Here is a 12781-nt window from a genome sequence, read left to right on the forward strand (position 1 = left end):
ATGAAACTACCGATCTAATAAAGACAATCGTTCCCGCTCAATAAGTCGAAACATTTCCGCTAGGCTAAACTCAAAATCTACAGCTTGATAAGTACATATATGCATGTTTTCTCTCTCAGCTTGATATATATCGCACAGTCGCACTCGTTCATAGTTCATACCAAACTTTTTTCTTTTCTTGAGCTCTCAATCTCTCGTGTTTAGATGAAACCTTTCTAACAATATACAACAGGAAAAACAATGCCAGATCGGGCGCCTACTATTTTGGAACGTCGAAAGTTCTTCAAGCACGATATATATTCATGTGTTTCTTAAATCAACGAGAAAGTTTTTCGGATAAGGCAAGTACACAAACCCTAGCTAACTTCCCAGACTTGAACACTCAGTCCATGCACGCTTCCTCAACCGCAAACCAGAATCGCAACTCCACGTGCAATCGTATAGAAATCGATCGATCATGCCTAACTTCCCAAAAACAAATGATATAAGTAAGATGGGCGTTGTGATCAAGTACGTAGAATATTATTGTTTTGAGCTTCATTATTTGAGCCAAGCAATAGTTGTAGGGTTAACTAATCACTTTGCTGTTTGATTAGAGTTTTTAATAACTCGTAAATTTTTTGAATGATTAGCTTTTCGGGAGATTTAGCTCGTGACACAGTCAATTTGTATTATTGTTTATGGCAATTAGTGTGTGGATTTGGACCAGTTCTATTTAGTTAATACAGTTCGTAGACCAAATCTCTTGCAAAGAGATGAGCGCATAATGTGGTTGTTTAAAAAAGATTGCCAAGACTATGATAATTGTAATGATCAATTTTTATATATTCGTCATCATTTCTTGGGATCCAAACGGAGCTACAGCAAGCTTTCAGATGGTTTGTTGGTTAATTACAATTTTATTGTTAATCCCATCCGAAATGATTCGCCGAATGAAATATAATAACTAACCAATTTGAAGATACGTGATCTTGCACCAGGAAGATCGTTATCAACACTAGTCATCACACACCGAGGAGTTTTCTTTAATTGTTTTTTTCAGTCTTGAGTGGAGAAAATATAAAATGTGAGATTGTGGTGGGAAGTTATCTAACAGTTTTTCAGTTTTTTTCTATTCAATTTATAATATTTGCATTTCATTTTGTTCGTTATTGTTATAGCCTTTATATATATAAATTGTTTTAAACTACCATATGGTATAAAGTTTTTTATATGATTTCATACATATTTTTATTGACAAAGTGAGTTCTAGTTATAAGATTATAGATACGTAGGGTATTATGTCCAAGAGACTAAGACTAATGCAGTTGGAACTTGGAAGATGATAAATTATCTTGCAGTAGTTGCGAATTGATGGATTTGTACTTAGGGGTGGGCACGGGACGAGATAGGACGAGATGAGGGTAATCCCGCGTCCCGTCTCACTCATTAAATTCGAAACGGGATCGGGACGAGATTTGTGTTTTTAAAAGTTCGTCCCATTCAGGACTAACTCTGTCGGGATTGGGATCGGGATGAGACTGAGCATATCCTACATTCCCGGACTTTAAATAATAAATATTGAATGTATTATAAATAAAATTTTAGTACGAATTATTGTAATAGAATAAACATATATATTGTTCCAAATTTTCTTTATCATCTACTTCGATACCATGCATTTAATTATTATAAAATTAAATTAATCATTCAAATTATAACGTTATATATATTGTACATAAAAATTATAGTGTTATCATACAAGAGAAACATATATAATTATATATTGTATATAAGATTATATAGGTTCTGATTGCTAACTCATAGAAATTTGCAATATACAAATCGTCTTTATTTATATCATATAACTCGAATCATATATTAATGTGAAAATTAACCGGGACTTGTTTATCTTTAGGAAATGAACCAATGTCCAAGATTCATTCTTTGAAGTTAGTCATTTATTTATCAAATGCATCTAAGGTGTTCTCATAAATTGTAAATGTATGATGATAAAATATTTTATGGTTGAAATTCAAATGAAATTTAAAACAGGACGGAACGGGATGAAGCGAGATAGAAATTATTCGTCCCACGTCCTGACTAATTATTATGAAACGGGACGGGACATACATTTTTAGACCTCCGTCCCATCCCTATGAATTTCAAGACAGGATTGAGATTTCGGCTTTTTATGCCCACACTTACTTATACTTGTCCATTCTCAACTTCCAATATAAGTGTACGATTCTTCAACACGAGTGTCACTCAATTTTAAGTTTATTTGAATTCTACGCACGTATGGGGATACAATAAGTGAGTTACTTTCATGAAAAAGATATACTAGCTAAAATGGTGACAATTTTCAATTGAGTTTTCTTTTATAAAATTTGTACGTTTTTTCTTACAAATGCGTATAATTTTCCGAAAGATAATAATGAAAGAAAAATATGTTTTTATCAATACTCATTCTTTGCCGATATGTAGACAATCAGTGGTGCACTTGTGCTCACTCTGATTAGAGAATAGATTCTCTTGAAGGTTATACTCATTCGCATTAGTTTAGCCACAGTGTCGCCCGCTTGGGCGGATGCAGTAAGATGGTTTTATGGGCTTGAGCCCATACAAAATTTTGGGGGAAAAAACACCAAATATATATATGCTATAAAAAAATACATATGTATTAAACAACCTCAACTCCCCGCAGCAGCCGCAAGAGTGAGTATTCATCCAAAAAAAGCAGTTTTCTTCATGCATTTTCCGTCAAGAACTCCAACACTAAAAGCCGAGAGCTTTCATTTTCTGCTGGAGAGTTGCACATCAAAATCGTAGGAGCTCCAGGTCTACCATGTAAAAGATTGAATCCATTGGTTTTGATATTTTCCTGTTGATTGAATCCCTTGGTTTTGACCCAATGTCTTCCTTGTCTAGATTTCTGGGTTGATTCATGTTTATTGTTTCCTTTGTTCCAAAGTGGTGGTTGTGGGAGTCTGTGCACTCTGCTTGACTGAGAGGCTTCTCATCTTAGCAGCCAAAAAAGGCCACCATAGAAGCACCCAGAGCTTCCCTCACAGACCCATTACTCTTCCAAATATCTTTGCTTTCGGTTCCTTACTCAATCGCAAGCCATATTACTTGGATCAGGAAGCTTCCACCAGCCAAGAAGGTAACTTTTTTCATCTGGGTAGTGCTAAAGTTTTGATCTTTATGCTTAATCCGAACATTTTAGTGCTTCTGGGATGTGAATTTTGGATATTTGTGTGTGATTGTGTGAGTGTGTTGTTTGATGATTAAGTTGTTTTATTGGGTAATAATGACAAAATTATGGTCAAAGTATATGTTAATATACAATTGTATAACGACAGATTGAGGACAAAGGCTTTGATTTTTCTTAATTACAGTGGTAATTTAGCACCAAATTGAAGATGCCAAAGTAAAACCATCTGTAGAAGTTGGGATTTCAGGCACATGAGAATTGGAAGCAATCTGTTTTTTTATTTTTCTGAATTCATTAATTAGTCTAATCATTCATGATTTACTATATGATGGTTAAAAATAGCTAGTAAGTTCTTAATAAAATCACCAGAAAAAGTACAATCATGAGTAGTCTAATTTGACGAATTTTCCCCAAAAGTTGCATCCTTTTGTTCCAAGCTTTGTGACTTTGTTGTTTTCAAAAGTGAATTTGTGAGACTTTATTTGATTTTGTGCAGTTATATTGGTTTCACATCAAGATGAGCAAAATGGTAGTAAACTATTAAAAATACCCTCTTTAGACCTATCTGAAAGTTTCAACATTCTTCATTGGATTTTATGCACTTGTTTGTATTTGATCATGCATAGTTAGGCAAATAAAAATCTATAAGGGACTTATTTGATCTTTTATGGAGTTCATTTTGTTGTCCTGACCCATCAACTTACCAGATTGGAGCATCTACATAAGTAACTGTGTTTATCAAGTATCAGCAGTAAAAAAAAGTGCATGCCCTGGATTTCTTGAATGAATCACACACTCACGAATTGTAAAGCAATTGGGCTGCAATTGAGGTTAGTTTATTTTGATTAATTTAAATCATCTTGTTAAGCATGTATATTTGCTTGTTATTATGTTTTGTCTTAGTAGTGTTATCTATATAATATTATAGGTAAGGATAAATGACTGATCACCAGAAACCGAAGAGGTTCAAAAATCTGTTTTCATTTTTATCACCACTTGTAGCTTCATCAAGTGATAATGTTAATGAGGTAGATGCTGAGATTGGAAGTGTGAGCGGGAGTAGACTAGTGACCGATAATTCTGTTAATGATATTGGTTTGAACTTTTCTCCATCCATTCTATTATAAGAGAGGTCTGAAAGTTTTGATATTAATTCTCTTCAGCGTGATCCGGGATTACACCAACCTATATCATCACATGCTATTGATATGCGTGACCGTATTCGAAAAGCTTATGTGGTATTAGGACCTTATCAACCTTGCTCAAGTTTTTACCCACTTTCATTTGATGGAGGCCAAGGTCGAAAGTTTAACCCCAAGTGGTTCAAGCAATGGCCTTGGCTTGAGTATTCTGAAGAGAATGATAAAGCATTTTGTTTCCCCTGTTTCTTATTTGATACTTATCCATCTCATCATCCAGCATTTACTGTTGATGGGTTTAATGGATGGAAGAATGTTAGTTCTAAGAAATCTGGCATGATCTTTCACATGGGAGGCATCAATTCTCATCATAGTAGAGCCATGCATCAGTGGGAGTCGTTGAGAAACCCATCTCATCACATTGAGCAATTGATTAGTACACAGTCATCGCAAGAAATAACAGATAACCGACTCCGGCTTATTACTAGTATAGAAAGTGCAAGGCTATTAGCACACTAAGGATGTGCTTTTAGAGGACATGATGAATCAGCTAATTCTTCTAATGGTGGAAATTTGATGTTGTTGTGAATTATTTTGGAAGAGTAAGTTTAGAAGTTTCTAGAGTTACAAAAAATGCTCCTGGGAATGCCAAGTATACTGCTCCAAGTATCCAAAAAGAGATTGTAAACATACTTGATAACAAAGTTAGGAAAAAGATTCGAGATGAAGTAGGAGTTGGCAAATTTTGTATCCTTGTTGATGAAGCGGTTGATGTGGCCAACAAGGAACAAATGGCTATAATTCTTCGATTTGTTGATTTCATGGTTTTGTTAGAGAGAGATTTTTCAAAGTGCTAAGTGTGAATGACACTTGTTCTCAAACTCTCAAAGATGAGATAACCAAAGTTCTTATCCAAAATAAACTTCAAGTCGAAGATATGTGTGGCCAAGGATATGATGGTGCTAGCAATATGTGGGGTATATATAATGAGTTACAAGCTTTGTTTCTAAGAGAATGTCCATCTGCATATTATGTTCATTGCTTTGCTCATCGCTTATAATTGACTTTGAATGCTTCAGCTAAAGGAGTGCATAGTATTAGTGGATTCTTTTCTACTCTAAATATGATTGTTAACTTTGTTGATTCTTCTGCAAAAAGACATTCAACTTTAAGAAATATTAGAAAAGAAGAAATTGTTGAATTAGTGGCTGCCGGGATACTTAAGACAGGTTCAGGGCTTAATCAGTCTTCCACTTTGCAACGAGCAGGGGCTACTCGTTGGGGTTCACATCTTCGCTCTATTTCAAGTCTAATCAAGTTTTTTGGAGCTACCCGGACAACTTGTAGAGATTTGGTTATAAGTGGACCAAATAAAGTACAAGATGAAGCACGTGGTGTTTGTTAAGCATTGAAGCGCTTTGATTTTGTGATTTGCTTGCATTTATGTATGATGTCATGATGACTACTGATTTTCTTTGTCAATCATTGCAAAATAAACCTATAGACATCTTGAATGCTCTCCGCTTTCTTTCACTCACAAAGTCAAAACTTCAAGATATGAGAGATAATGGTTGGGATGCTTTGATTATGAAGGTCATATCATTTTGTTGTTAGTATGATATTCTTATTCCAAAAATGTCTGCTCCTTACAAGAAAGGCATAAGGGCTTGTGAACAAGATATCACAATTGAACAATTTTATCGAGTCAATGTATTTTATATTGTGATTGACTTTCAGTTGGCATAGTTGAAAAGTAGTTTTCCTGATGATTCTATGGAGCTTCTTGTCTTAGTGCTACATTTGATCCACATAATAACTTTCAATCATTTAGAAGTGAATATGTTCACAATCTTGCTTTGAGATTTTATCCTGCTGATTTTACTTCATATGAGTTGCTTGCTTTAGATATGGAGTGCGGGTATTTTCTAACAGATATTCAGATGGATTCAAGATTTGTGAACATAACATATGTATCTGATTTGTGTCGGCGGTTAGTTGAGTCAAGAAAATCAGCATTCTTTCCTATGATTTATAGATTGATTTGTCTTGTTTTGACACTGCCAGTTTCTACAGCAACAACGGAGAGAGCATTTTCATCTAAGAACATCATAAAAAACAAACTTCGAAACAGAATGTAATATGAATTTCTTGATGATTTAATGGTTCTCTACATTGAAAAAGAACTTACCGATAGTATTGATAATGATTATGTGATTGCAGAGTTTGAATTGAGCGGGTCTCGTATGGTACGTTTTAGGTAGCTTATTGTTACGTATAACGCTTTGATGATTATAATTTTCAATTCACGAGGTTTTATGTCCTCCTTAGTCTATATTTTATTTGAAAGTAATAAAGGCGTGAGGATGAGCCTATTACTGGGTTCCAAATCTCAAAAAAAAATTGATATCCTCATATAAATTAGCCTAAACACCTTTGAATTCTTAGATCTCCACTAGTTGCCGATGTAATTTATGTATTACTCCTAACAGATATTGTTCAATTCTCCATACGGGTTTCGAAACCAGATAAAGTCGCATTACTTATTGCCGGGCATACTTTAACCCCGCCACAAATCGTGTGAATTTATTTCAAAAGAAAAATGATGTACCATGAATTCACAGTTGTCACCTCTCACCCCATCACATTTGTCGTGTTGCGACCGATCGTCCAGGCTCTGCTGAGCCTACATCTGATAATTGTCCTTCCCGTAATCGCGACGAACGAGACCTCTTTTCACCAATAAGGGAAAGTTTTCGGAACGATGACGTGTCACGATATGGACACCCCGATCATTTTTCATCGACTGGTGATATGGGTCGTGGGGCCGCCGATAAAGGAACCTAGGTGGGGTGGGGTGGGGTGGGGGGGGCTCCAGCATGGTGAAGACTGAAGACTGACTCTAACTCTAAGGTGTCATCATGGGCTCAATCAATGAGTTTGCTTCGAGTAGTTGAAATGTTTGATCAAACTGGGAGCTAGTTGGTCCACGTGCCTTTTATCTATCTTTGGATAAATTCGTCCATATCTGCCTACCTTGTTTCATTACACGTACTCATCATTTATTTATTTTTGTCCAAAAATGACTTGTCATCTCCTAATTTACATAAAATAATATATGTGTGACACGATCTTTCCTATGTGTCATTGTAATGTGATTACTGATTAGGAAGGAAGGTTTCAAACTTTCAATATTGGGAGATTAGGAAAATTACCGCTCGTAGTGAGATGTCTTGTAACATGAACTTAAGCTTAAGCTTAAAGGTTTCTGTACAAACAACTTATTTTGATTGACAAAGGGGTGCCTAGCAAAACCTCAATGTTGGGTTAAAAGACAGTTGACTGTTGACCAATTTCATGTGAGTATGGAACAGTGGAATCAATTAGCTATTATTGTTAGCTTTCTGTTATCTTTTCGATGCTAAAATTTTCTTTTAGTAATGACACTTAATGTTCAATTTGTGTGATGTAAAAGAAAAAAAGACAATATCACGCCGGTGGACAATATAATAGATGGCTGATTATAAGATTTACTGCATGTATTTAGATTCTGATCAAACTGACTAATCATTAGTTAGTTGTTCAAAAGCAACGCTAAAGAAGATTCTTAACATGTAATTTTATCCACTTTTGGATAATATTAGAATGTACTAATTGACTCACGGTTAGATTTCAGTTAAGACCAAATTATGAACAAATCGTTTCTCCTCTTGTAATATTAATGTTGTCCTCCCAAATCATCGCTACACATCGATAAAATGTATTTGACGTTTGCGTAACTCAATTTAAGTTTCCCGTGCTTAATGATCGACAATAATAGACAAAAACAACAAAAACCAAGAAGGCATGGAACTTGATTAATCTAATAAAGCACGACAAGTGTGTGTAAGCGTGTTCTTCCCATTTTTGAACAACTTTTTCTTATCCAAAACTTAATTTTGATTAAGAAGTTAAATCCAATCACTTACCTTTCTAAGTTTCTATACATTAACCTAGTTAGAAGCATTGACACCATCATTGAGTATCCCATACTAATCAGATGAGGACACCCACACCGCATCACCACCACCACCACCCTGCTTGTCTTTTTCTACCTTAATTGTTCGTACGAAGATTAGAAGAAAGAGCTTATCCATTTCCTCCATATTATAAAACGCAGAGCAATCAACGTTTTCGGTTCATCAGAATTTTTCACATACACTCCACCAAAATCAAAAATAAAGAAAGTCCAACTCTTCCAAACACTTCAAGCCAAACAACCCCATTTCCCCTCTAACTAGCTAGCTTCAATCCTTCAATGGCGTCCAGGATGACCAGCTTCCGCTCCAAACCCAACTACCTCTTCCCCACCCACAACCCTATTCGCAACTCCGACGGCGTCTTCGAGTTCGACGACGGCGAGCTCTGGGTCAATCCTTCCAACGCTTCCAGCCACCCGTCCGAGTCCAAGAAGATCATGTCCACCATCCCCAGAGAGCCCAGGAGGAAGATGATGGCTGATCAGAAAGGCATGACTACTTCCGTGACGTCGGCGTCGGTGCCGGTCAACATTCCGGACTGGTCAAAGATATTGAAAGAGCAGAGGAAACAGAGAGACGTGAGCGATGAAGATGGGAACGAGGACGGTGAAGAAGACGAGAGGGTTCCGCCGCATGAGTACTTGGCCAGGAACAGGGGAGCTTCGTTTTCTGTGCACGAAGGGATAGGGAGGACTCTGAAGGGGAGAGACTTGAGGCGCGTGAGGAATGCGATTTGGAAGCAGGTTGGGTTTGAAGACTGATCGTCAAGAACAGAGAAAGGTAACGAGAAAACAGAGACTTGGGGTATTGGGATTTTTTTTTTTGTAGGGAGGTGAAAGAAAATTTTAAAACTAGGTCAATGACTATGATCTTGGGGTGGGGTGGTTGTTGTAACATTTTAATTTAACCTTTGCTGTCGGGTAATTATTTGTTTTTTTTTTGTTTTTTGCATATTCGGTTGGTTAATTTTGAGTATGAAGTCGATCTTCTGGGATTTGTGTTGGGTGCCTGTGTTTTATGAGAGGACCTGATCGATCATGAATCATGATGCATGTAGACTCTGACAGCTTTGAGTATGTAGTAACCGAGCCAACAATGGTATTGATCATTTTGGGTTTGTGAAGATATATGATTGACATTCTCTGTTGTTTCTTTCCTTATTTCGTCTTCTACCCCAGGTTGTCATTTTGATGAGGATGATGATCAACACCAATACACCATATATCATCATTCCAAAAAAATTAAAAAAAGAATTATAAAGAATATCATCATTTGCAATATTTTTTGAGGTTGATGCTCCGGTTTCTGATTTTCTATGGCTTAATGGAAACTGCATTCGAATGTCATGTGCAATATTCCTGTTAACAATTTGATGATGAATAAGTAATGTGGTACAAAATTATGTACGAAATTTTCGTTGAGAATTTGAATCACACAATTTCGTTTCATCTAACGTTATCCAACACAAATGGTTTGTGTATTGCAACTTGAGTGTCTGGTACGCATTAGTTTATATAACTTTATCTTTCGGTCCTTCCCACATCTTAAACCTGATTAACAACAGACTTACCATCTAAATACTTTTTGTACGAATGTCGAAGAAAAGTGAGTGTTCTCATCCAACACCGAATATTATTGTTAAAAAAAATTAAAAATGATGCAGGAAACTTCATTAACTGTTCCCGGCTAATTTTGAGGTAAAATTGATATGAAAAAAAGAGTTGATGTCTTGAAGCATGATAAAAGAAGATGGAGCTTGGTTAATGGTGGGTAGGGTTGGTAGGTAGAATAGCTACATAGCAACAACAAGAAGCCTTTAAGTAGAATCGAAGCTCATTGGGATGACAAATGCTCCTAATTGGTGTTCAATGGGAAATTAACCACTTGTTTCCATATTGGGTCGTTTTTAGTTATTTTCTTATTGTATGCTAACATAGGGTCATAGAAAGTGTGTATTTTGTGGGCAAAGACTCGTAGTAATGTGTTGCCATGATTCATCAGAATGTCTACATACATATCACGTATGACTCCATAAAAATGATTCAGAAGACTAGGTAAAAGTTGTATTCAAACACAACCTATGACATTTGATTTTTTTTCTTTATGACAAAAAAGAAAACATAAAAAATATATGAAAAATCTCTAGCAACACTCTCACTCAATTAATCCAAATAAAACACTTGAGACACAGTGAGGGGAGACAATTTTGTCAAACACCAATCAAACGACCATACAATTAATCAAAATTAGCAATTCTATCACCCACACAACTAGTTAGTTTTTTCTAAATACGTGTAAAATAAATAAAAGAAAAAGAAGAGTGAGCTTCTAAATATCTTCGACCAAATATTTGATCCTCTAAGGCACCTCTACTTTATGAAAAGCAATGTCCATGAGTGATTTAGAATCTCCTTCAACCAAAGTTGTATAACTAGCAACATGTAAGCATCCCTATGACATTTGGTTATGAGTACTTCATTTTATAGTTTTTGGATCTTGAAAAATTTACATCAAGCTATACGAATGACTACGTAGTTTGAGAATGAGCTTTCATGTACTTAGTTACAACTGAACATAATATATGAATAAATTATATGTATGTACATTGTTCGTCATAGTATCATCACATCATCAATCGCTTTTCTTCGGTTAGAAATATCAGTATGTGAATCATGTCCTAAAGGTATTTCGCAATTTTCATTAATTATAGGACTAAGAGCAGCCTTTCGCCCTTAATTTTAGAAAAAATTTGGTGCCAAACATAAATATATCTTTGTGTCCAAAATTCGTTTGCCCTGAAATTTTTATCATCTACAAACTGCCAAATCCCACAGCAAGGTATAGGTTCACTATTTTTCAACCTTTTGTAGACCTTTCCCATAAACAATCCAACTTTTCCACATACTTATAAAGGATATGTATTTGCTGGAAAATGACAAACAGCTTATCCAAATTTCATCCTTGACCAAATTTGGCAATCTAAATTTTCTAGTGCATCATCAGGAAAGGAAATGCAGTAAAGACTAAATTAAATAGCTCTGGGTAAATCCAACGAACTTGAATTAATTTATAGCTATCAGATTTGCAAGTTAGTAATGAATCACCAGAAACCAGAGGCGCTACTTGAATTCTTCTCCCCCTGTTGTGTAGTTTCCAAATTTCCATTTGTTACGTCTTTCATTCCCAATTATTATTTTATGTTGCGTGAAAATTAAGATCAAGCCTAATTTCTCACTTAAGCTTTCTTGCTTTCACTTCTTCATGATGGCTGATTATAATTTATGGGTTTCATTTATTTATGGTGAAGAAATAAAGCAGCAATTTGGTTGGTTAGACCAAAAAGAAAAGAAAAGAGGAGGGCTAATGAATTGTGAAGATATGTCTGCTAAAAGATGTGATTGACATTGATGTATTGAAATTGATAGGATTTGTGACAGTATTGTTTGTTTTTCGATTACATATGAAGGTTGCAGTCTTATTTCCACCTCAAGACCTGTATCACTGTGAAGATATAACTCGACACAGATATATATATATATATATATATATATATATTTATGAGATAAGATATTCAATGTCTCATAACCGCTCACACAGATCACTACAAGTAAATATGCTGTTGGTAGTTTTGCAGATATAGGGGGCCTTCTAATGTTTATGGATTTCAATATTATTTGGACCTCACTATCATGCACAAATTTCTTTTGGATTTAGAGGCCCCAAAATTATGCCTTTTATTATGGATTTAGATGCTTAATGTCTCAGAAATAAGGGGTATTATTCTTCTTCTTAGCTCAATGACTCAAGGTTGTCAAAAAAAAAACCAGCATTATGGTGAACCGGTGAAGGGGGTGATACCCTACACGTGTGTGTGTGTTTTTTTTTTCAAAACCTACAAAACTTTTGATGTAGGTGTATACTTCATGATCTCAATCTATGCATTGACATACTCGTCATTGTCTTCCAGATCGTTCCTTATCGCTCGAGTTAATTCAGAAACTTAATTGTAGAGTTGTTTTCCTCTAGGGTACGTACTTGTTTCTACAGAAGAGAAATGATCATCAATATTCCCTTCACTCGATTACATCTAACTTCTAAGTGCATAAGCTCAAATAATTGTTCCTTTTAGTTCTTCCTCCTAAAGAAATGCGGATGCATGCTATTCTTCCTGAAAACCAAAACCAAAACCAAAACTAAAGCAAAACCAAAACCAAAACCGAAAGAAGAAAAAACTCGGGGATGGGTGGTTTGACTTTTGTATAGCAATCCTACTATCCTAGTACTTCATTATTTATCAAAATTTCGATTGAGGGCATTAATTTGTCATTTGAGTTTCGTAGTCCTCAATATATGTCTTAGAACGAGTATTACCAAAAATACCATTAGTATTATACTTTAGTCTTTAAAGTCAACCTTATATCCCCACACCC

General features: G+C 35.4%; 1 protein-coding gene across 1 annotated transcript; it reads left to right on the plus strand.

Annotated features, from left to right (window-relative positions):
• The first annotated feature begins 8506 nt into the window (after window positions 1–8506).
• Window positions 8507–9468, plus strand: LOC126799811 (uncharacterized). Its single transcript, XM_050527070.1, has one exon. The coding sequence runs from the start codon at window positions 8630–8632 to the stop codon at window positions 9110–9112; it is 483 nt and encodes a 160-aa protein (XP_050383027.1). The 5' UTR covers window positions 8507–8629; the 3' UTR covers window positions 9113–9468.
• Window positions 9469–12781: the final 3313 nt, after the last annotated feature.

The sequence above is a fragment of the Argentina anserina genome, chromosome 6 (genome assembly GCF_933775445.1).
Source record: "Argentina anserina chromosome 6, drPotAnse1.1, whole genome shotgun sequence".
Lineage (NCBI taxonomy): Eukaryota > Viridiplantae > Streptophyta > Magnoliopsida > Rosales > Rosaceae > Argentina > Argentina anserina.

Excerpts from the sequence above, each read along its gene's own strand:
- LOC126799811 (XM_050527070.1), top strand. The coding sequence starts at position 8,630 with ATGGCGTCCAGGATGACCAGCTTCCGCTCCAAACCCAACTACCTCTTC.